This window comes from Pristiophorus japonicus, chromosome 12 (genome assembly GCF_044704955.1).
Source record: "Pristiophorus japonicus isolate sPriJap1 chromosome 12, sPriJap1.hap1, whole genome shotgun sequence".
Taxonomy (NCBI): domain Eukaryota; kingdom Metazoa; phylum Chordata; class Chondrichthyes; family Pristiophoridae; genus Pristiophorus; species Pristiophorus japonicus.
The window spans coordinates 66949610-66975377 of NC_091988.1; the positions used below are offsets into that span (position 1 = coordinate 66949610).

Below are 25768 nucleotides of genomic sequence, written 5' to 3' on the forward strand. Positions count from 1 at the left end.
CTAGGGGAGGTGGGACCAGTACAAACCGGACGGTCTGCACCTGGGCAAGACCAGAACCAATGTCCTAAGGGAAGTGTTTGCTAGTGCTATTGGGGAGGGGTTAAACTAATATGGCAGGGGGATGGGAACCTATCCAGGGGCAGAAGCAAAAGATAGAAGAAAAGTAAAAGTGGAGGGCAGAGAAACCCGAGGCAAAAATCAAAAAAGGCCACATTACAGCAAAATTCTAAAGGGGCAAAGTGTGTTTAAAAAGACAAGCCTGAAGGCTCTGTGCCTCATTGCGAGGAGTATTCGTAATAAGGTGGACGAATTAACTGCACAGGCAGCAATTAACGAATATGACATAATTGAGATTATGGAGACATGGCTCCAGGATGACTAAGGGACTTAACATTCAGGAAGGATAGACAGAAAGGAAAAGGAGGTGGGGTAGCGTTGCTAGTTAAAGAGGAAATTAACGCAATAGTAAGGAAGGACATTAGCTTGAATGATGTGGAATCTGTATGGGTAGCGCTGCGGAATACCACAGGGCAGAAAACGCTAGTGGGAGTTGTGTACAGACCACCAAACAGTAGTAGTGAGGTTGGGGATAGCATCAAACAAGAAATAAGAGATATGTGCAATAAAGGTACAGCAGTTATCATGGGTGACTTTAATCTACATATAGATTGGGCTAACCAAACTGGTAGCAATACGGTGGAGGAGAATTTCCTGGAGTGTATTAGGGATGGTTTTCTAGATCAATATGTCGAGGAACCAACTAGAGGGCTGGCCATCCTAGACTGGGTGATGTGTAATGAGAAAGGACTAATTAACAGTCTTGTTGTGCAAGGCCCCTTGGGGAAGAGTGACCATAATATGGTAGCATTCTTTATTGAGATGGAGAGTGACACAGTTAATTCAGAGACTAGGGTCCTGGACTTGAGGAAAGGTAACTTCGATGGTATGAGACGTGAATTGGCTAGAATAGACTGGTGAATGATACTTAAAGGGTTGACGGTAGATAGGCAATGGCAGACACTTAAATATCACCTGGATGAACTTCAAAAATTGTACATCCCTGTCTGGAGTAGTAATAAAAAAGGGAAGATGGCTCAACTGTGGCTAAGAAAGGAAATTAGGGATTATGTTAAATCCAAGGAAGAGGCATATAAATTGGCCAGAAAAAGGAGCAAACCTGAGGACTGGGAGAAATTTAGAATCCAGCAGAGGAGGACAAAATGTTTTAATTAGGAGAGGGGAAAATAGAGTATGAGAGTAAGCTTGCTGGGAACATAGAAACTGACTGCAAAAACTTCTATAGATATGTGAAGAGAGAGATTAGTGAAGACAAATGGCAGACCAATTGAACACATATTTTGGTTCTGTCTTCACGAAGGAAGACACGAATAATCTTCCAGAAATACTACGGACCGAGGATCTAGCGAGAAGGAGGAACTGAAGGAAATCCTTATTAGTCAGTGAATTGTGTTAGGGAAATTGATGGGATTGAAGGCCGATAAATCCCTATAGCCTGATAGTCTCCATCCCAGAGTACTTAAGGACGTGGCCTTAGAAATAGTGGATGCATTGGTGATCATTTTCCAACAGTATCGACTCTGGATCAGTTCATATGGACTGGAGGGTAGCTAATGTAACAACACTTTTTTTAAAAAAGGAGGGAGAGAGAAAATGGGGAATTATAGACCGGTTAGCCTGCCATCGGTAGTGGGGAAAATGTTGGTATCAATTATTAAAGATGAAACAGCAGCGCATTTGGAAAGCAATGACAGGATCGGTCCAAGTCAGCATGGATTTATGAAAGGGAAATCATGCTTGACAAATCTTCTGGAATTTTTTGAGGATGTAACTAGTAGAATGGACAAGGGAGAACCAGTGGATGTGGTGTATTTGGACTTTCAGAAAGCTTTTGACAAGGTCCCACACAAGAGATTGGTGTGCAAAATTAAAGCAAGTGGTATTGGGGGTAATGTATTGACATGGATAGAGGCCTGGTTGTCAGACAGGAAGCAGAGAGTTGGATAAACAGGTCCTTTTCAGAATGGCTGGCAGTGACTAGTGAGGTGCCTCAGGGCTCCGTGCTGGGACCCCAGCTATTTACAATACACATCAATGATTTAGATGAAGGAATTGAGTGTAATATCTCCAAGTTTGCAGATGACACTAAGCTGGGTGGCGGTGTGAGCTGTAAGGAGGATGCTAAAAGGCTGCAGGGTGACTTGGACAGGTTAGGTGAGTGGGCAAATGCATGGAAGATGCAGTATAATGATAAATGTGAGGTTGTCCACTTTGGTGGCAAAAACATGAAGGCAGAATATTATCTGAATGGTGGCAGATTAGGAAAAGGCGAGGTGCAACGAGACCTGGATGTTATGGTACATCAGTCATTGAAGGTTGGCATGCAGATACAGCAGGTGGTGAAGATGGCAAATGGTATGTTGGCCTTCATAGCTAGGGGATTTGAGTATAGGCACAAGGAGGTCTTACTGCAGTTGTACAGGGCCTTGGTGAGGCCTCACCTAGAATATTGTGTTCAGGTTTGGTCTCCTAATCTGAGGAAGGATGTTCTTGCTATTGAGGGAGTGCAGCGAAGGTTCACCAGACTGATTCCCGGGATGGGAGGACTGACATATGAGGAGAGACTGGATCGACTAGGCCTGTATTCACTGGAGTTTAGAAGGATGAGAGGGGATATCATAGAAACATATAAAATTCTGAATGGACTGGACAGGTTAGATGTGGGAAGAATGTTCCAGATATTGGGGAAGTCCTGAACCAGGGGACACAGTCTAAGGATAAGGGGTAGGCCATTTAGGACTGAGAGGAGGAGAAACTTCTTCACTGAGTTGTTAACCTGTGGAATTCCCTTCTGCAGAGTTTTGTTGATGCCAGTTCATTGGATATATTCAAGAGGGAGTTAGATATGGCCCTTACAGCTAAAGGGATCAAGGGGTATGGAGAGAAAGCAGGAAAGGGGTACTGAGGTGAATGATCAGCCATGATCTTATTGAATGGTGGTACAGGCTCGAAGGGCTGAATGGCCTACTCCTGCACCTATTTTCTATGTTTCTAAGTCACACACCACCTTTGACTTGAAAATATATTGCCATTCCTTCATGGTTGCTGGGTCAAAATGCTGGAACTTTTGGGAGTACCTTCGCCACATAGATTGCAACGGTTTGCTATTGAGGGAGTGCAGCGAAGATTCACCAGACTGATTCCCGGGATGGCGGGACTGACCTATCAAGAAAGACTGGATCAACTGGGCTTGTATTCACTGGAGTTCAGAAGAATGAGAGGGGACCTCATAGAAACGTTTAAAATTCTGACGGGTTTAGACAGGTTAGATGCAGGAAGAATGTTCCCAATGTTGGGGAAGTCCAGAACCAGGGGTCACAGTCTGAGGATAAGGGGTAAGCCATTTAGGACCGAGATGAGGAGAAACTTCTTCACCCAGAGAGTGGTGAACCTGTGGAATTCTCTACCACAGAAAGTAGTTGAGGCCAATTCACTAAATATATTCAAAAGGGAGTTAGATGAAGTCCTTACTACTTGGGGGATCAAGGGTTATGGCGAGAAAGCAGGAAGGGGGTACTGAAGTTTCATGTTCAGCCATGAACTCATTGAATGGCAGTGCAGGCTAGAAGGGCTGAATGGCCTGCTCCTGCACCTATTTTCTATGTTTCTAAGGCGGATCACCGCCGCCACCTCGAGCAATTGGGGCTGGGCAATAAATGTCGGCCTTGCCAACGACAGCCACATCCCAGAAGGAGCTCGCTAAGCCTTTCGAAGATGTTTCTACTTCTGGGGAGTCCACTAGGGACATTAAATATATGGTAGTCACTAATAAATCCAATAGGGAACTCAGGAGAATCTTCTTTACTCAGCGGTGAGAATGTGGAACTCACTACCACAGGGAGTGGTTGAGGTGAAAAGCAGAGATGCATTTAAGGGGAAGCGAGACATGTACATGAGGCAGAAAGGAATCGAAGGATATGTTGACAGGGTGAGATGATGTCGATAGAATGAGAAGAGGTTGGTGTGGAGCATAAAGACCGGCATAGACCAGTTGGGCCGAATGGTTTGTTTCTGTGCTGTAGATTCTGTGTAATTAATGTAGAAAATGCCCCACGGCATTTCTCCGAAGTGTAATCAGGCAAAAATCGACATTGAGCCAAAGAAGACATTAGGAAGGGAGACGGAGCTTGGTCAGAGGTGCATTATAAGGAGGGTCTTAATCAAGGGGCGGAAGCTGGAGAGGCTTGGGGAAGGAATTTCAGAGCTTGGGGTCGGGCTAGCTGAAGGCACGGCCGCCATTAGTGGGGACAAACAGCCAGAGTTATATAGAATCTTGCAGCACAGGAGGTTGCCATTCCACCCATCGTGTCACTTTGAAAGAGCTATTCACTCCCTGTTCTTGGAGGGTTGTGGTGCTCAAGAAGGTTGGAGATCGGAAGGAGGGAGGGCATGAAGGGTTTTAAACAATGGGTGAGAATTTTAAATTGGAGGTGTTGGAGGACTGAGTCAGTGTCGGTCAGCAAGCACAGGAGTGATGGGTGAGTGGAACTTTCTTTTTATTCATTTATGGGATGTGGTTACCGCTGGCAAGGCGGGCATTTATTGCCCATCCCTAATTGCTCATGAGAAGGTGGTGGTGAGCTGCCACCTTGAACCGCTGCAGTCCATGTGGTGAAGGTATCCCACAGTGCTGTTAGGTAGGGAGTTCCAGGATTTTGACCCAGCAATTAAGGAACAGAGGTACATTTCCAAGTCAGGATGCTGAGAGACTTGGAGGGGAACTTCCATTTGATGGTATTCATATGCGCTTGCTGCCTTTGTCCTAGGTGGCAGAGGTCGTCGGTTTGAGAGGTGCTGTCGAAGAAGCCTTGGTGAGTTGCTACAGTGCATCTTGTAGATGGTACACAGTACAGCCACGGTGCGCCGGTGGTGGAGGGAGTGAATGTTTAAGGTGGTAGATGAGGTGCCAAACAAGTGGGCTGTTTTGTCCTGGGTCGTGTCGAGCTTCTTGTGTTGTTGGAGCTGCACTCATCCAGGAAAGTGGAGAGTATTCCATCGCATTCCTGATTTATGCCTTGTAGATGGTGGAAAGACTTTGGTGAGTCACTCGCTACAGAATACCCAGCCTCTGACCTGCTCTTTTAGCCGCCAATGTTCCCTTCGATGGTGATCCCCAGTTGATGGTGAGGGATTCGGCGATGGTAATGCCATTGAATGTCAAGGGGGCAGTGGTTAGACTCTCGCTCGTTGGAGATAATTATTGCCTGGCACTTGCGGGCGCGAATGTTACTTGCCTCTTAACAGCCCAAACCTAAATGTTGTCCAGGTCTTGCTGCATGCGGGCACGGACTGCTTCATTATCTGAGGAATTGCGAATGGCACTGAACGCTGCAGTCATCAACGAACATCCCCACTTATGAGGGAGGGTCATTGATGAAACAGCTGAAGATGGTTGGGCCGAGAACACTGCCCTGAGGAACTCCTGCAGCGATGTCCTGGGGCTGAGATGATTGATCAACAAAAACCACAACCATCTTCATTTGTGGTAGGTATGACTCCAGCCAGTGGAGCGTTTTCCTCCTGATTCCCATTGACTTCAGTTTTACTCGGGCTCCTTGATGCCACACTGTCAAATGCTGCCTTGATGTCAAGGGAAATCACTCTTGCCTCACCTCCTGGAATTCAGCTCTTTTGTCCATATTTAGACCAAGGCTGCAATGAGGTCTGGAGCCAAGTGGTCCTGGCGGAACAGAAACTGGGTATCGGTGAGCAGGTTATTGGTGAGTAAGTGCCACTTGATAGCACTGTTGACAACACCTTCCATCACTTTGCTGATGATTGAGAGTAGACTGATGGGGCGGTAATTGGCCGGGATTGGATTTGTCCTGCTTTTTGTAGACCGGACATACCTGGGCAGTTTTCCACATTGTCTGCTAGATGCCAGTGTTGTAGCTGTACTGGAACAGCTTGGCTAGAGGTGCAGCTAGTTCTGGAGCACATGTCTTCAGCACGACAGCTGGGATATTGTCAGGGCCCATAGCCTTTGCTGTATCCAGTGCGCTCAGCCGTTTCTTGATATCAAATGGAGTGAATCGAATTGGCTGAAGACTGGTTTCTGTGATGGTGGGAACCTCAGGAGGAGGCCGATATGGATCATCGACTTGACACTTCTGGCTGAAGATGGTTTCAAACACTTCAGCCTTGTCTCTTGCCCTCATGTTCATGGAGCCTCCTCCTGCTGTTAGTTGTTTAATTGTCCACCACCATTCATGACTGCATGTGGCAGGACTGCAGAGTTTTAATCTGATCAGTTGATTTTGGAATCGCTTAGCCCTGTGTATAACATGCTACATCTGCTGTTTAGCATGCATGTAGTCCTGTGTTGCAGCTTCCCCAGGTTGGCACCACATTTTTAGTTACGCCTGGTGCTACTCTTGGCATGCTCTCCACTCCTCATTGATCCAGGGTTGTTCCCCTAGTTTGATAGTAATGGCAGAGTGGGGAATACGCCACTCCATGAGGTTACAGATTGTGGTGGAATACAATTCTGCTGCTGATAGCCCACAGTGCCTCATGGATGCCCAGTTTTGAGCTGCTAGATCTGTTCTAAATCTATCCCATTTAGCGTGGTGCTATGCCACACAACACGATGGAGGTTATCCTCGTTGTGAAGACGGTCACACCTATCAGTGCTGTCATGGACATGTGCATCTGCAACAGGTAGATTGGTGATTTCGAGTAGGTTTTTCCCCTCATGTTGGTTGTCTCGCTACCTACTGCAACCCCAGTCTGGCAACTATGTCCTTCAGGACAGGGTCAGTACTGGTGCTACCGAGCCACTTTTGGTGATTGACATTGAAGTCCCCCACCCAGAGTGCATTCTGTGCCCTTGCTACCCTCCGTGCTTCTTCCAAGTGGTATTCAGCATGGTGGAGTGCTGATTCATCAGCCAAGGGAGCGCGCGGTAGGTGATTCTATGGGTATGACTGGTCAAACAGCCCAACAATCTGTGGAACAACTCTCCCAATTTTGGCACAAGTCCCCAGATGTTCATGAGGATTGGGATAAGTGTCCCTTTGTCGTGTCGAATCTGATGCCAAGGTCGATGCCGGGTGGTCCGTGCGGTTTTATTCTTGGTCTCCTTTTTGTCATAGTGATTTTGTACAACTGGGTGGGTAGCTAGGCCATTTCAGAAGGCAGTTGAGAGTCAACCACTTTGCTGTGGATCTGGAATTACACACGGGTCAGACTGGGTAAGGACAGCAGATTTCCTTCCCTAAAGGACATTAGTGATCCAGATTGGTTTTTACAACAATCTGGTAGTTACATGTTCACCATTACTGATGCTAGCTTTTTATTCCAAGATGCAGGGTAGTATATGTGAGCAGGGTGATGGAGTTGGGGCAGCAGGGTGGTGGGTGAGGAGGGTGTGATCGCAGTTTTGAAGCCTTTTACAATGTCTGCTGGCATGGGTACTACTTGACTGAAGTGGCCTCAGTTGTATCAAACTGCTCACCTTCGCCACAGGGATTTCAGTGATTCAAGGAACGGATCCATCACAGCGCAAGGAGGGATAGGCAATAAATGCTGGCCTTGCAGGTGATGCCAACATCCTGAGAGAGAATAAAAGTTGTGAGTACAAGTTTTAGGTGTGAATGCAGAGGGCTATTAAGTAGAGGATGCAGGTTTGAACCAGTTTTCTGCATCTTTGGATGGGTGTCTTTTTCTAATTTTTCTATCTCCCATAAAAATGTTGAATGTTGCTGGGGAGTGCGACGTTGAATGTTGCCGGGGAATGTCGTGTGAGAGAGTGCAGGATGATCAGCAATAAGGATATCTGAGCTGAGTGTGCACGCATTAACTCTCGGGTCACTGGTTAGGAAATCTTGATTATTTTTTTCATTCCTCCCATTCCCCAGTGCCGAGGCCAGTTGCAAGGCCCATACTGCTGCCCAGTTGCAATCAACCAAGCTGAGACTGGAAATGGAGCACGGAATGTTTTTGGGTACTTGCATTATGAAAGGGACCAATTGACGCATCAGCAGTACATTGATGAAGCTGTTACAGGATAAATTGTATGTTGGGATCTCCAGAGATGACACATTACACTTCAGACAGAAATGCTAACAATGTTTTGCCAAAGAGCTGTTGCAAATGATAAATTATATGATTATTGCTGACTGATCTGGCATCGGTGATCATGTGAATCTTTGCTGAGATTCCAAGAAAATATTTGGCCCACTCACCGGCAATAAGAAGGGGCAAGTTTTAAACTGAACCAGCAATTTATGGAGTTATTTTAATCAAGAAATTATGCTCTTATAGATGTCTTCAATGTTTACACTATGAAGGTGAAAAGTAATGGTGATGGGAAAGGGGACTATGCCACGATAGTTGATCCCGGATACTGTTTCATTATGTGCTGTATTGCGCCACGGAATCCAGGAGCGATTGGTCAGGATTGGCCACCACACAGTCAATGCGCTGGAGGCGACGGGTCCCCGATGCCCGCGTGCCGGGGGCGACCGATGCCCATGGTCAGCGCGCTGGGGGCAACCGGTCCCCGCAAGGAATTAATGGCTTCAGGAGACTTGGGGGGGGGGGGGGTGCAGGGGTGATTCTTAGAACTGTTGATTTGCAGCTACTGAACAAGTCCAATTCTGTAAGTAAATAGGGTTCCTGGATTTGTATAGGTATTTCGGGACTGTGCTCAACAATTCTCTCCACTTCTGAAAACTGAAAACCAGTGTCTTCAGTTAAGAGTAAACTATTGTTGGTATCTGAAGACTATGGGGACTACAGTGGGATGAGGACAGAATTGGCTAAAGTAGACTGGAAACAAGGACTAAACGGTGGCACAATTGAGGAACAGTGGAGGACTTTTAAGGAGCTCTTTCATAATGCGCAACAAAAATATATTCCAGTGAAAAAGAAGGGTGGCAAGAGAAGAGATAACCAGCTGTGGATAACCAAGGAAATAAAGGAAAGTATCACATCAAAGACCAATGTGTATAAGGTGGCCAAGGTTAGTGGGAAACTAGAGGATTGGGAAGATTTTAAGCAACAGCAAAGAATGACTAAAAAAGCAATAAAGAAAGGGAAGATAGATTACGAAGGTAAACTTGCGCAAAACATAAAAACAGATAGTAAAAGCTGTTACAGATATATAAAACGGAAAAGAGTGACTAAAGTAAATGTTAGTCCCTTAGAAGATGAAAAGGGGGATTTAATAATGGGAAATGTGGAAATGGCTGAGACCTTAAACAATTATTTTGCTTCCGTCTTCACAGTGGAAGACACAAAAACCATGCCAAAAATTGCTGGTCATAGGAATGTGGGAAGGGAGGACCTTGAGATGATCACTATCACTAGGGAGGTAGTGCTGGACAGACTAATGGGATTGAAGGTAGACAAGTCCCCTGGTCCTGATGAAATGCATCCCAGGGTATTAAAAGAGATGGCGGAAGTTATAGCAGATGCATTTGTTATAATCTACCAAAATTCTCTGGACTCTGGGGAGGTACCAGCGGATTGGAGAGCAGCTAATGTAACGCCTCTGTTTAAAAAAAGGGGGCAGGCAAAAGGCAGGTAACTATAGGCCGGTTAGTTTAACATCTGTAATGGGGAAAATGCTTGAAACTATCATTAAGGAAGAAGTAGCGGGACATCTGGATAGGAATAGTGCAATCAAGCAGACGCAGCATGGATTCATGAAAGGGAAATCATGTTTAACTAACTTACTGGAATTCTTTGAGGATATAACGAGCATGGTGGATAGAGGTATACCGATGGATGTGGTGTATTTAGATTTCCAAAAGGCATTCGATAAGGTGCCACACAAAAGGTTACTGCAGGAGATAAAGGTACGCGGAGTCAGAGGAAATGTATTAGCATGGATAGAGAATTGGCTGGCAAACAGAAAGCAGAGAGTCGGGATAAATGGGTCCTTTTCCGGTTGGAAATCAGTGGTTAGTGGTGTGCCACAGGGATCAGTGCTGGGACCACAACTGTTTACAATATACATAGATGACCTAGAGGAGGGGACAGAGTGTAGTGCAACAAAATTTGCAGATGACACAAAGATTAGTGGGAAAACGGGTTGTGTAGAGGACTCAGAGGCTACAAGGAGATTTGGATAGGTTAAGCGAATGGGCTAAGGTTTGGCAGATGGAATACAATGTCGGAAAGTGTGAGGTCATCCACCTTGGGGGAATAAACAGTAAAAGGGAATATTATTTGAATGGGGAGAAATTACAACATGCTGTGGTGCAGAGGGACCTGGGGGTCCTTGTGCATGAACTCTTTTTGGGGGTCCTTGTGCATGAAACTCTTTTGGAGTCCTTGTGCATGAATCCCAAAAAAGGTTAGTTTGCAGGTGCAGCAGGTAATCAGGAAGGCAAATGGAATGTTGGCCTTCATTGCGAGAGGGATGGAGTACAAAAGCAGGGAGGTGTTGCTGCAACTGTATAAGGTATTGGTAAGACCGCACCTGGAGTACTGCGTGCAGTTTTGGTCACCTTACTTAAGGAAGGATATACTAGCTTTGGAAGGGGTACAGAGACGATTCACTAGGCTGATTCCAGAAATGAGGGGGTTACCTTATGATGATAGATTGAGTAGACTGGGTCTTTACTCCTTGGAGTTCAGAAGGATGAGGAGTGATCTTATAGAAACATTTAAAATCATGAAAGGGATAGACAAGATAGAGGCAGAGAGGTTGTTTCCATTGGTGGGGGAGACTAGAACTAGGGGGCACAGCCTCAAAATACGGAGGAGCCAATTTAAAACCGAGTTGAGAAAGAATTTCTTCTCCCAGAGGGTTGTGAATCTGTGGAATTTTCTGCCCAAGGAAGCAGTTGAGGCTGGCTCATTGAATGTTTTCAAGTCAAAGATAGATAGATTTTTAAGCAATAAGGGAATTAAGGGTTACGGGGAAAGGGTGGGTAAGTGGAGCTGAGTCCACGACCAGATCAGCCATGATCTTATTGAATGGCGGAGCAGGCTCGAAGGGCTAGATGGTCTACTCCTGTTCCTTATTCTTATGTTCTTATGAAGGTGCCAACTCTCTTGTATTTAAAAAAAAAAAAATTGTAAACTTAATCCTTAAGAACTTAAGGATTCTTGCTCTTCAGTGACCTCTTCCCTTCTGTGCTGTGTACCCAAAGCCAGTACGGGTTTTGTTTGGCTGTGATGTCCTATATGTGTGAGTAGCCTGCCAGCACTCGCTCAATAAATACCCACTTAGGCAAGATACTGGAGAGCCTGTGGAATTTACCCCACCAAGAGTCAGCACCTTCAGGGAGGAATGAATAATATCAATCGATAATACATTGTGCATAACTCTATACAATGTGTACTGGCACATTACACTGGAGCCAGGTGTTTTAGTTGCAGCTGACTGACAAAGTTTTCATGTTCCTTCCTCTCCACCCTCCCCTCCACAGGATTCCTCTCACTGGCCAAATTGTTACTTGGAAGCTTGCAGTGCAAGTATCAGTGTCTGGGTGACTCGCTTTCATTTAACATCCTGATTTGATCCCTGTCATTTTGGCCACAGCGTTGAGTTTGGCTATAATCATAAGCTGAGATTTGATTTATTTTTGAATCCATTGTTGGTAACTGAGCCGCTGGTGAGTTGCTTGATACTGTGTTGAGTCTGTGAGACGCTGCTCCAACCAAGTACTGCAATTCCACATGAACCTAAAGAACTGTAATGATGTTGGAAACTCGGTGAGCATGCTCATTACGGAGTTGTCAGACCATCAATCGGCTGAGGGCGAAAGTTAAAATATTACAGCTTTAAATCTTCCCGTCATTGTGGAAGCTAATGTTGTGCTGCCAATTATGTGTACAAAATAGATGGATTGTGATTAGCTAACTGTATTGTATGGTGTCCTGAGCCATACAAAGTAGATGGTTCCCTCAAACTGAGCACCAGTGGGATGCTTGGATTGACATTGGTGCGGGAGGAGCGAATCAGCCTGGGTTTTCACTCCTGATTACCCTGTGTTCTGCTGGAAACTGGACATAAGGCGAGGACAGATTCGTGATATTCCAGTCAAATAGCTGGTCAGGGCCTGCCTTCTCGACTCGCATCAAGATGTCTATCTTGGCAGAATTCAGGAGTGGTCATTAAATCCCAGTGCAATTTGGTACCTTCAGTAAAGGGGGGTGGACTGTCTGTGCTGGCACACGGTATCTGACACATGTACATGAGCTAATTATTGTGGCTGAGGAGCAGGTCCCACTGGGAGGCAGATGTGCGATCAAAGCCATTCTGCTTGGTACCCATACTGGGCAATGATCTCTCAGAAATACAATATTATTCCTGTAGCTAACAATTGCTTGTTCCCATCAAATGCTGCACACTATTGAATTTTTAATGACATCTTTCTCCCTTCCCCTTGGTTGACTTCTTGCTGGGGAATAGTTTCAAATGTACATGGTACTTTGTGAGCTCAGACTTCTTGCTGGTAGGCACTTCATTTTGTGTCGTCATCCCCCCCCCCCCCTGATTTTTTTGCTAGCTCCTCACCAGTAAAATGTTGAACACCTTTACTTGACTTTTTGGGGAGAGCTTAACCCATCGTCTGGGGCAACTTGTGTTGTATTTACAATAACCGGATGTGGTTTTCAGGTTCTCCCTGCTGCGACGTGCAACATACTCTATATTTTCCTCTGGCTTTTATTTTTTTTCCTTGTTTTATGGCTCTGTCCTCACTGTCTTATCGGGGAGCAACAGGAAATGATATCTGATGTGGCGATAATGGCTCCGAATCACAGACCATGTTACAGTAACACTTGTATTAACCTGGTCATCCACCTTCGCTCGGCATTTGATGCATTGTAAGCATTTTTTAAAACTTAAATCAATCTAGCAGGATGCGTGGCAGATAAAATGCTCACTGCGATACGTAGAATTTAAGAGGAAACAGGAGAGTACACCTGTTGCCCCTTGGAGCTCATAGCAGAGAGCAATGAAATGGGCCTGTTTCATTCCCCGTGTCCCAGCTGTGTCTGCCGGGCTGCTGGAAGCGCTGATGTGTGAAGCAGTTATTGTTGCTCACTTGTTTTGGATTGCTTGCATCGTGACAAGCAGACATGTGTTCGCCCCACAACACATCTCTGCTGTTTGAAAAGCTGCTTTTGCAATATCTGACGGGTCGCAGGTGAATTATTTTTTGTTGAAAATTGGGAATCCTAGACACTTGATCCTTCCATCTTTTTGATAGGAAGAATAAGGAGTCCACATACTCCTTGGAAAATAAGTGTCTAAATGGGATAGAGGGATCTAGAGGTAGAGATTTACAAATCACAAAGTGGTGGTGCAGGTTAGTATATTAATCAAACCAAGCATGGGGTTCATTTCTAGAGGTATGCAGAATTAAAAAGCAAAGAAGTTATATTACACTTGTATAGAATCTTGGTTAGACCACACTTGAAGTGGTGTGCACTTTCTGGTCTCCATATTATATTGAGGATAAAGAGGCACTAGAGATGGTGCAAAAAGAATGATACTCAGAATTGAGCAGGAAAGACTGAACAGGCTGGGGCTCTTTTCTCTAGAAAAACAAAGACTGAGGGGGTGACCTGATAGAAATCTTTAAAATGATGAAAGAGTTTGATGGGGTAGATGTAGAGATGTTTCCATTGAAATAGTGTGACACCGTGTAATGCAACATAGTTATAAGGAGAAGTCCAATTTAAGAATAATATGCTACATGTGCAAAATTGAAGTACTTATGGCTATTTTATCAGACTAGTTAGTGTAGGGGTGCAATACTAAATTTCAATGGGCTCACATTTAGACTCTCCTCCCTAATGTGGCACCTGGAGCTTGAAAGCACAGGACCCCAGCAGCTAATGCACATCTCCAAATCACACCCATCTACTTTCCACAGTACTCCTAAAGTGATGTGCATCTGAAGAAACCTTCCCTGGTTTCAGCAAAGTATTTGTGATTCCTTTGGTCAAGATGATATTCCCAGGTGTCTGGATGCAAACAGATTGTGATGATAGCACTGAGGATCTTTATGATGCTCTCTGGCTCTGGCTTTTGCGCTCGCTCTCGCTCTCTGTCCTGTGTGGCTGAACCTGTCCAGAAAATGTCGATCACCCACAACCCCTCCAATATGTTGCCAGATTCCAAGTGCTGGAGAAACACTGATGCATGATTGGACCTGTTGATTTTACAGAATCCTAAAACCTTGAACATCCCTCTTCCAATATTTGAAAGCCACTGCAGACTAATGGCCCCCATTATACGATCAGTCTTAGTGCCTCTTCCAAAGAGGTGCTGCACAAATTCACTGGGGCGTTCCAGGAATTAAGGTTACAGTTAAGGAGAGAGAGATTGAAGTTGGAGCTCTTTTCATTAAAGGTGAGAAGATTAAGGGGTGACCGAACGGAGCTCTCAAAGTAGTGATGGATTATCAACAAAAGGGCACAAATTTAAGACAATCAAAGAATTAAAGGGGAAAATGAGAGAAAATGTCTTCTTTCCAGGGAGGGTGTGATTGCATTTCTGTCATGGGTTAAAGCAGAGTTCATAAACTCCTTTTTAAAAGGAATTGGATATGGAGTGTGAGCAGGACAGTGGATTAGATAAGGTAGCCTGTGGAGAGCCATATCGACTCCGCTTTGACCAAATGGCCTGTTTCTGTGCTGTAACATTCTGATTCTCTGCCTTGCCAACTAAGAAATCCCACCCACTATTTGGAACAAAAAGACATTAATTTATCTGCAAGAGCTAGGGGTGACTTGCTCATTAGCCAGGTGTCCTGGAGGGAGGCACTCTGTTATATGTGGGAGGAGTTCACCAAGCATTGGTCCTGCTGGGAACTGGGTAAGCGTAGTACCAAGGGAAAATCAGACTGACACCCCAAGGTTTCAGTGTATGCAAGTTCTAATCGTACTGATCAATTTTTATTCTGTTTAGTTCCTTTTTAATTGAGGTTCTGCTTTTGAGATGAAATGGTGTTTGTTGGAGGAAAAGCCATGAGCATGTTAACCTGGGCCTATTTTGTGCCCATCTTGCTTGCCATTCTGAGTAGCGAGGTGCTGGAAGCGGATCATCTTCCTGCTTCCTGGCGGAGGTATGGTGTTGAAAAAATAAAAGTATCCTTAATTTTTTTAAACCTTTGTCTAGGAATCCAGGAAAACTAACCATGAATAACTCGTTGGATAACACTATGTCATTTGAGGAGTACATTCGATTGAAAGCACGCACTATTCCCCAACACCGAATGAAGGAGTTCCTGGAGTCACTGGCTGCAAAAGGACCTGAAGCCCTGCAGGAGTTCCAGCAGACCACCATGACTGTGTACCAGCAGGGTGGCAACTGCATCTACACAGACAGCACCGAGGTGGCTGGCTCCCTACTGGAGCTTGCTTGTCCTGTAACCTCGAATGTACAACAGCAGGAGCACCAGATCCAGCAGGCACAGCAAATCCAGGTACGGCCTCAATGTGCATCATCTAAATGGCACGCTGACAACTAACTCAACATCCTTGAGTGGCATGTCCAGAATTTTATGTCCAAGTTAAATTTGAGTGAATTTAAAAACTAGTAGCTCTAAAATGGCTGCTGACGGCCAGACTCTGGCCGTGCGAGTGCGCAAGAACGTGTGTATTAAAATAGGCAGCTGAGAAATGGTAATGTCGCCAAGCAACAGCATGTAGACGAGGAAGGGGGTCCAAGGATAGATGTGGTTGGGCGGCGGGGGGTGGGGGGGGAAGAATTGCCAGAGGTAACAGTGTGGAAAAGGGAATAGAAACCATTGCTGGAGATTCTCTGCCTATGATTGGATGGGTAAGAGTGGAACCAAGTGAGGGCATCCCACTGAACTGGACCATGGAGAGGCCGTGGAGGATGGTGTGGCAAATCATATCCAAGGCTGCAGAAAGGTCGAGGAGGAATAGTCAAGGAGAGTGTCATTTGTGACTTTGGTTAGTACTTTGGTTCAGTGCTATGCGGAGACCTGATGTGGAGAGATTCAAACATGAAGTTGCGTGAAAGGTGGATGTGGATTTGGGAGAAGACAACGCGTTCGCTCAAGAACTTGGGAGAGGAAATGGAGGTTAGATTTGGGGAGATAGTTTGCAAGGGCATAAGGTTATTGAAAAGGGGGTCGATGGCAGTTTTGAAAGCGAGAGGGACAGTACCCGAGCAGTGGGAACCATTTACAATATTGGGTAGTGGGAGGACCAGGAAGGATGTTGGGTCGTCAGCAGTTTAGTGGGAATGAGGTCCAGGAAGCAGGAGGTGGACACTATCTGCTTAGAGTAGTAATGAGGGGAGAAACTGGAGGAAGATGCAGGTTTAAGGCCAGGGCAGGGGGAACCTCCGGGCAGATGGTCTCCATCTAAGTGACAGCGGTGTCTGTGAGCTTCTCGCTTGGAGGCAAGGGTGGAGGGGTTTAAGAGATAGAGGTCAATGGATTATCCTGTTATGTGCGGTTTTGACAGAAAAAAGTGTGGCCTGATGGTACTTGTGATCCAGCCGGATCTGGTGGTGAATGGCTAAACCATTTATGTAACAGATAGGCTCAAGTCTGCGCCTCTTGGACTTGAGTGACCAATGATGGGGGGCTGTAGCAGGGTGAACGACTGACACAGGAGAGAGTAAAGATTTTACTGGGGGGAAAGCCATCAAAGGTGGGCGTGAGGAAGTGGTTGAGTAGGTCGCTAGCTTCAGAGGTATTCTGGTGAAATGAAGGATCCTAGGTTAGGCAGTCTGCTATCACTGGCACTAACTCATTCTTACAAATCATTTAAATGTTAGTCCTTCCTTCATAGCAGTTTTGATTATAGTCCCAGCCATGGAAGTAATGAGTTTGCACTTCAGCCTCCCTACCTTGTACTGCCACATTTTTGTGCAACACACCCATTGTTTCGACTTGAATACATTTCACTAACTATTGACATGTTGCCTGTCATCATGCTTCTAAAGTGATGGCTTCCAGCCTGTTTTGTGAGATATATAAGCGGCCAACTAATTTCTGGCTCAACACCAACTTCCTGCTCACTGACGAATGTTTAGAAAATGGTCCTGGTCAAGTAGATTAGGCATTCATTTTAGGCCTTGCTGAAGAGGTCGAAAAGGGAGATTTTCTCTCTGATTTTAGGAACTAAAGAGCTTGCACTCACGCCGCCTTTCATTTCATGTCCTCAGTACGTCTATTTTATAGCCAATAACTTCCTCTTAAAACCAGCCACAGTAATGTAGGTAAATTATACTCAACAAGGCCTCCCAAGTAAATAAATGATCAGATAATCTGCTTTTGGTGTTGGTTGAACAATGAATATTGACCAGGGCAAAAGGTGCCGAGAGATCTCTTGCATCTGCCTGAGAATTACTGATGGCCGTGCTTCTCAACATCTTGGCTGAAAGACAGCACTTTGGACAATGCAGCACTCCAAGATTGTGCTAAATTGTCAGCCTTGATTATATCAAGTCATATTGCGGATTAAATCCACAATCTTTTTTGACTTGGGTGATCTTGCTGGCATCTGAACCAAGCTGACCCGTTCCGTTTGATGAAACCAGATAGCGACTGGTGTGGGAATTATACTGTCTAAAACTCCCGGTGTTTGGGCTGAGAAATTGTGACATATCCGGAATTGATGGCATTGTTTGTAAATCGGAATTATTCTTTGTAAATCTCTCAATTACGTGTTAACAAAGGCTAATGGTGTATCTATTTGGTTACGGTTTCAAAAAATGTTTTATATAATTAAGAATTCACAGTATAGTTTTAACAAAAATAACCAATTTAATTTTGACGTGCTTTAAAGTTCTGAAATATTTCAGAATGCAAAAGGAGAGGATCTTTGACGTGTTCTCGCCAATTGGGACAAATGTGAGTGAAAAATGTTTTGTTTCTGGGGAAATGATTGCAAGTTGTTGGCAGATTTACTTTTTACATTTCTCGAATCCCAGTGGGTAGCCTGTCTCAGTCGGCCCTTATTGTCAGATATACAACTGCTGTTGCATAATCACCTGTGGGTCTGCTCCACACTTGCTCACTGTGCCAGGAGTAATGGTTCTCAATTTTACACACAATGGGCCCAAGTTTCCACACACACCTAGAACGGCGCAGTCCCGACCTGGACGCCCGTTTTTCGCGCCACAAAAATCCTCCGTATTCTCTACCTACCTGCAGGTCCTCTGGCTCTCGGCGCAGCCAGCACGAGCTATGGGGGGGCGGAGCCAGGTCCCTGCGCTGAAAACAGTGCCAGGACCTCTGCACATGCGCGCTACAGTGGGCACGCAAGTGCAGTAGCTCCAGGCGCCGAACTGTGTGGGAGGGGCCCGAAGCACGCAGCACCTAGCCCTGGCCCAATGGCCTCACTGGGGCTGCGTGAATAAGGCTCCTCCCATGGCCAGCTCCTGCCCTCCCCCGACCAGACCCAACACCCGCTCCCCGCTGCCTCCGGACCAGACCCGACACCCGCTCCCCGCCCCCCCCCCCCCCACTGCCTCTGGACCAGACCCGACACCCACTCTTCCCCCCCTCCCCCACCCCTGCCTCCGGACCAGACCCGACACCCGCTATTTACAATCTATATTAACGACTTGGAAGAAGGGACAGAGTGTAATATAGCCAAGTTTGCTGATAATGCAAAGATGGGAGGAAAAGCAATGTGTGAGGAGGACACACAAAATATGCAAAAGGACATATACAGGCTAAGTGAGTGGGCAAAAATTTGGCTGATTGAGTATAGTGTTGGAAAGTGTGAGGTCATGCACTTCGGCAGAAAAAAATCAAAGAGCAAGTTATTATTTGAATGGAGAAAGATTGCAAAGTGCCACAGTACAGCGGGACCTGGGGGTACTTGTGCATGAAACACAAAAGGATAGTATGCAGGTACAGCAAGTGATCAGGAAGGCCAATGGTATCTTGGCCTTTATTGCAAAGGGGATGGAGTATAAAAGCAGGGAAGCCTTGCTACAGCTATATAAGGTATTGGTGAGGCCACACCTGGAATACTGCGTGCAGTTTTGGTTTCCATATTTACGAAAGGATATACTTGCTTTGGAGGCAGTTCAGAGAAGGTTCACTAGTTTGATTCCTGGGATGAGGGGGGTTGACTTATCAGGAAAGGTTGAGTAAGTTGGGCCTCTACTCATTGGAATTCAGAAGAATGAGAGGTGATCTTATTGAAACGTATAAGATTATGAGGGGGCTTGACAAGGTGGATGCAGAGGGTGTTTCCACTGATGGGGGAGACTAGAACTAGAGGGCATGATCTTAGAATAAGGGGCCGCCCATTTAAAACAGATGAGAACTTTCTTCTAAGAGTTTTAAATCTGTGAAATTCGCTGCCTCAGAGAGCTGTGGAAGCTTGGATATTGAATAAATTTAAGACAGAAATAGAAAGTTTCTTAAACAATAAGGGAAGTGTGCGGGGAAGTGGAGCTGAGTCCATTATCAGATCAGCCATGATCTTATTGAATGGCAGAGCAAGCTCGAGGGGCCAGGTAGCCTACTCCTATTCCCTTATTTCTTATGTTCTTATGACATCTAACCTAGATAAATGTAGTGTCTTACATGTTGGTAGGACCAACACAGGATATACTTACAGGGACTGATACTGAAAGCGGCCGAATGAGAAACTGGTCCAAGTGTTGTGCCCAGATCACTGAAGGTTCACGGCCAATGCAAAGAAGCTGTAGCTAAAGCTAATAGCAATGGATTGTATTAATAGAACCCTTCAGTACAAATCAAAGGACACCATTCTGTCATTATACAGATTGCTGGTTAGACTGCATCTGGACCACTGCACCTAGTTTTGGTGTCCTTGTGTGCTGTGTGATATAGTGGCCTTGGGGAAAGGTTCAGAGGAGAGCTAAGAGAATAATTCCTAGCTTAAAAGAGCCTTCGTTACTCCAGTTTAGAAGCTGGGTCGATTTACTTTAGAGCAGCGTAGACTTAGACGCGACCTTATAGAGGCTTATAAAATAAGGGGCTAGTTGGCGTGCCTATTGATAAATTATTCCAGTTTGATAGATTGGGGAGGACTGAGGGGCATGCATTTAAACTATATTAAAGTAGAAATAGACTCCCAGAGAGTAGTGATCCTCTGACAAGCCTTCAGGGGCTGGGGCAGAGATCGCAGCATATGGAAGGCAAGTGGTAACACTCTGACCGTGTGATCTCCCGGACTGGTTTCAATCGTCTGAGGGGGCCGGAGAGGAATTTTCCAGAGTATTTTTAGAACAGGTGGACATGACATTGGATCATGAGATTAGTAATGAAATAACTGCATTTAAAATAAAAAGGATATATATTCAATAAACTAATCAAACTCAAAGAAGAAAAAAAAACCTGGTCCGGATGGATTACATCCGCATACTTTAAAATAATCTAGGGAAGAGAAAGCAGAGGTATTACTACACACATTTAATTAGACAAAGATGTAGTGCCAGAGGACTGACGGATAGCTAACACAATATCTATATTTAAGAAGGGGGATAGAACATGTCCAGGGAATTATAGACTAGTCAGCTTAACATTGGTGGTGGGAAGAATAATGGTATCCCTAAAGGAGAAAGGAGAAAATAGAACAACAGGAAACCAAAAATATAATAAATAGCATGGATTTCAAAAGGGAAAGTCTTGCTTGACCAACATGGATTTTTTGAAGAGTTAACAAAGTAGACAATGGTAATACAGTACATGTAATTTATCTAGATTTTCAAAAGGCCTTTGATAATCGACTAATGGACAAGGTCAGAGAATGCAGAGTCAGGGGACAAGTAGCGGAATGGATAGCTAGCTGGCTTCAAGACAGAAAGCAGAGAGTGAGGGTAAAGGGTAGCTGTTCATAGTGGCAGAAGGTGGGTAGTGGTGTTCCACAAGGATCAGTGCTGGGAACACTTGTTCACAATTTATATTAACGGTTTAGACTTTGGAATCAAAAATATCTAAATTTGTGGATGATACCAAATTGGGGGAGATAGTTAATACTGAGGAGAACTGCAATAAATTACAGGAGGACATTAATAAACTTGCAGAATGGGCATATAATTGGCAAATGAAGTTCAACACAGATAAATGTGACTTATATTTTGGTAGTAAGAATAGGGAGGTCGCTTATTAATTGGAGGGTGTGAGTCTAGGTGGGGTAGAGGAACAAAAGGACACAAGTCACAAAGTAGTGACACAGGTTAACCAGGCCATTAAAAAAAAAAAAATAGGCACGAGTTTATTTCTGGAAGTATAGAATTAAAAAGTAGGGAAGTTATGCTAGTCTTGTATTGAACCTTGGTTAGACCACACTTAGTACTGCGTACAGTTCTGGTCGCCATATTATAAAAAGGATATAGAGGCACTGGGAGAGGTTGCGGAGAAGATTGACAAGAAATGTGAGGGTTTACATATCAGGAAAGGATGAACAGGCTGGGTCTCTTCTCTTCAAAAAAAAAAAGCTGAGGGGTGCCCGAATGGAGGTCTTTAAAATTATGAAAGGTTTTGATAGAGTGGATACAGAGAGAATGTTTCCACTTGTGGGGAAAGCTTAACTAGAGGCCATCAGTATACGATAGTCACCAAGAAATCCAATAGGGAATTCAGAAGAAACTTCTTTAACCAGAGAGTGGTGAGAATGTGGAACTCACTATCCCAGGGAGTGGTTGAGGCAAAAGGGAAGAGAGGGTTATGCTGATAGATTTAGAAGAGGAAAGACAGGAGGAGGCTCGAGTGGAGCATAAACACCGGCATGGACTGGTTGGGCTGAATGGCCTGTTTTCTGTGCTGTATATCCTATGTAATTTGTTTCTGTTACTGACCTGTTCTCTTTGAGCCTCCTAGGAGATGTGGTGGAGTCTGAAGTGTTTAATTATGATGCTCCAACCATTGCGAGGGTGGAGCAGCTCGTCCTTTCCTGCCCGTCAGCTTCTGATGTTTGTGTGCTGAACGTGCACTTCAGTGGGCACGGGGAGGATAGGACTGGGCTTGGCTCCCATTTCTCTCTTCACAGATGGGCTGCCAACATTCAGTATAGCCTCACACCTGTCGAATGTTCTCTCGGCCAAGCTGGTGGAGGCCTGTGGATCGGTAGCCCAACATCGGCAACTTTAGACAATTGGCAGGAAGGAGAATGAAGCAACACATTTTATGAAGTGTCTTTTTCTGAGTAACTTCCTTTGTGCATCTGACAATCTTTCCCTCCTGCTGGACAATTGAAGCAATCGGTGTCGAGCATGATTGAATGTATCTCCTGCCTAGTTAGTTCAACTTGGCTGTGTGTATTAATTAGGAGATTGGTTAGGATTATATTTTCCTTTCTTGTAATCTTTCCTGCAATGTGTTAAACGAGTCTAATTATACAAAATTAAGTGGGGAAAATTACCCAAAAGAGCTAATCATTCAGCAAAAGCTTTCAAGATCACCCAAGGTCATTGTAGATTTCAGGTTTAAGTCAAGTTTTACTGTGCATTAACTTAAACTCCTGCCTCTCCTCCATCACCCCAATCCATGTTTTTAAATGGCTACAGAAATATGGCTAGGAAGTTAAAAGGATAACATTCTGAATCCTTTTTCCTAATGCCTGTGCTTTTCTTGTTTGCCCAGGTCCAGGTTCAGGTGCAGCCATCACCGCAGCATGTGTCCGTGCAGCAGCTGTCTCCCCAGCTTCATCCCTCATCCGATCAGATTCAGGTTCAGGTGCAGTCACAGCCGGTCTCAGCTCAGCAGCAACAGTCTTCACAGCAGCTTCAGACCATGCATAGTCCGACCACAGCTCAGCAGCTGCAGGCCACTCAGATCTCCGTGCAACACATTCAGCCTTCCCAGCAAATGCAAACATCCGAGATCTCGGATGAACACATTCAGCACCAGCAGATCCAAGCGCAGCTGGTCTCTGGCCAAACTCAGCAGATTCAGATTCAGACAGTGGGCACCCTCTCTCCTACTCAACAGCAAGGGTCCCCTCGTGACGGGGACCGGCGGTCCAGTACGTCAAATGTACTCCAGCCAGTCAAGAAACGCAAGGTGGACATGCCAATCACTGTTTCGTACACCATTACTGGGCAGCCTGTCGCCACCGTGCTGGCTATTCCACAGGGGCAGCAGCAAGGGTATGTGTCTCTGAGACCTGAACTTTTGACAGTGGACAGTGCGCACCTCTACACAACAGCAGCTGGTACAATCACCAGCCCTAGTGGGGAGACCTGGACCATCCCTGTGTATTCCACACAACCTCGCACTGATATGCAGCAGCAGACTGCCACGCATGTCGCCATCCCTCAGGAGGCCTACAATGTGGTGCATGTCAGCGGCTCGCCCACCACTGTCGCGGCTGTGAAGTTGGAGGACGATAAGGATAAGTTGGTGATCTCCGGATCTGTGATGAAGAACTCTCACGAGGAGGTGGTTCATGCGTTGGCCAATACCATCTTTCCAGCGCAGTTCATGAATGGGAACATCCATATTCCAGTGGCAGTACAAGCAGTCGGAGGCTCGTACCAGACACAAGCACAGTCGGTGCAGCTGTGGGATCCACAACCGCAGCATCACCAGGTGCAGCAGCAGCTACAGGTGAGGAAGAAAGCAGTGTCACTAAACGTTGGGGAAAGTACAGAGCGGTTGTAATCTGCTTGCATTCTGCTATCTGTGTGCTCCCCGATTCCACCCTGCTCTGTGCTGAGTTAGCTGGGGGAGGAGCTGCTATTAATGCCTCCTGGATTAAGGAGGGGAGGGGGGGGAGAATAAAATCAACTTGATTTCCAGCTGATCACTGACATGTGGCTCCCAGTTTAAAGTGTGGCTGTTGGACAAGGAAACGATCAGCTGTGACCCTGCCCTGAGTCCAGCCCCCTGGCAGTAATGACTTGCTCGTAGTTAAACATTGGCCACTTCGCTGTGATGCTTGATGCTACCTGACATTGACAAACTGGTGAAATGGGAAGACACACGGTAATTACATTTAATGCAGAGATGTGTGAAGTGATTCATTTTGATAGGAAGAATGAGGAGATGCAATATAAACTAATTGGTATAATAAAGTGGGTGCTGGAATCGAGAGAGCTGGGGTTTTACGTACACAAATCATTTGAAGGTGGCAGAACAAGTTGAGAAGGTTTTTATTTTTAAAAAGCATGAGAGATCTTTGGCTTTATAAATAGAGACATAGGGTACAAAAGCAAGGAGGTTTATGGTAAAGCTTTATAAATCACTGGTTAGGCTTCAGAGTACTGTGTCCAGTTCAAGGCCTTGGAGAGGCTGCAGAGAAGATTTACTAGAATGGTACCCAGGGATGAGGGACTAGAGAAACTGGGATTGTTCTCCTTAAAAGGTTAATGGGAGATTTGGTAGAGGTGTTCAAAATCGTGAACGGGTTTGATAGAGTAAATAAAGAGAAACTATTTCCAGTGACAGGAGGGTCTGTAACCAGAGGACACCGATTGAAGGTGATTGCCAACAACCCCAGGGGAGGATGAGGAGCATGTTTTACGCAGCGAGTTGTGATCGGGAACACACTGCCTGAAAGGGTAACTTTCAAAAGGGAATTGGATAAATCCTTGAAAAGGAGCAACGTGCAGGGCTGAGAGGAAAGAGCAGGGGAAGTGAGACGAATTGGATAGCGAGCCTTCACAGGCACGATGGGCTGAATGACGACCTTCTGTGCTGCAAGATTTCTGTGACTTTGATAATGAAATTATCCACCTGTGTATAAAGATCTGATTTATAGACCATTGTCTTCTCTTGTACTTGTCATTTTGCTAAAGATCCATAATCTTGTATCTGATTTACTGAAGTTCCTGTGGTTTGTGCTGCTTCCAATCTTCTCTCTCGTACTTCCTGACCTCCATGTATGTCATTCCTAATCCTCTCTCCTGCCTGAAGCTCCCATCGCTGGCTCCTACTCTTAACACCTTCTCCATGAACCTCAAAACGTTGGAACTTCATCTCTCTCGGTCTTCCCTCCCTCCTCCAATCGACAGGCCTTTAAACGCAAACCGTGTCCACCTAATCCTTTCCTCTTGGTTTACTCCATCTGCTCTAATGTATCTGTGTACAATACGTGCTGTGTGTGTACAATACGTGCTGTGTCAGTTGTTGTATCACTTGCTGAGAGCCTTTCAAATGAATAGGAAATGGCCCGGATGCACGTTTATATCGTGTGTTTTTTAAACTTTAGCTGCTTTTTCAGATTACTGTTATGTGTAAGGACTTGATTACATTTCTTCTTTCTTTTTGATCTGTTGGCGATGATTAGTTGGTTGCAATGGGCAGTCATTCATTAAGTACTAAAACCCACTGGTTATCATTGGCTGCCATGTGACCATATAAAACACACACCTAAAGTATAGTCCATACCAGTATATGATTTAACATAGAAACATACAAAATAGGTGCAGGAGTAGGCCATTCAATAACATCATGGCTGATCATTCCCTCAGTACCCCTTTCCTGCTTTCTCTCCATACCCCTTGATCCCTTTAGCCGTAAGGGCCATATCTAACTCCCTCTTGAACATATCCAACAACTCTCTGCGGTAGGGAATTCCACAGGTTAACAATTCCGAGTGAAGAAGTTTCTCCTCCTCTCAGTCCTAAATGGCCTACCCCTTATCCTAAGACTGTGTCCCCTGGTTCTGGACTTCCCCAACATCGAAAACATTCTTCCTGCATCTAACCTGTCCAGTCCCATCAGAAACTTAGATGTTTCTATGAGATCCTCTCTCATCCTTCTAAACTTCAGTGTATAAAGGCCCAGTTGATCCAGTCTCTCCTTATATGTCA

General features: G+C 45.2%; 1 protein-coding gene across 4 annotated transcripts in view; it reads left to right on the forward strand.

Moving 5' to 3' along the window:
• Window positions 1–25768, forward strand: part of LOC139277313 (transcriptional regulator QRICH1-like) — a 51840-nt gene that overhangs the window by 3573 nt on the left and 22499 nt on the right. For 3 of the 4 annotated variants that reach the window (XM_070895610.1, XM_070895612.1, XM_070895611.1), the window contains exons 2-3: window positions 15167–15473; window positions 22596–23561. In XM_070895610.1, the coding sequence (XP_070751711.1) occupies window positions 15186–15473; window positions 22596–23561 (1254 nt within the window). In that variant the 5' untranslated portion in view covers window positions 15167–15185. Of the gene's footprint in view, window positions 1–15166; window positions 15474–17830; window positions 17880–22595; window positions 23562–25768 lie in introns of those variants that run through there. The other variant, XM_070895613.1, reaches the window with a different exon arrangement.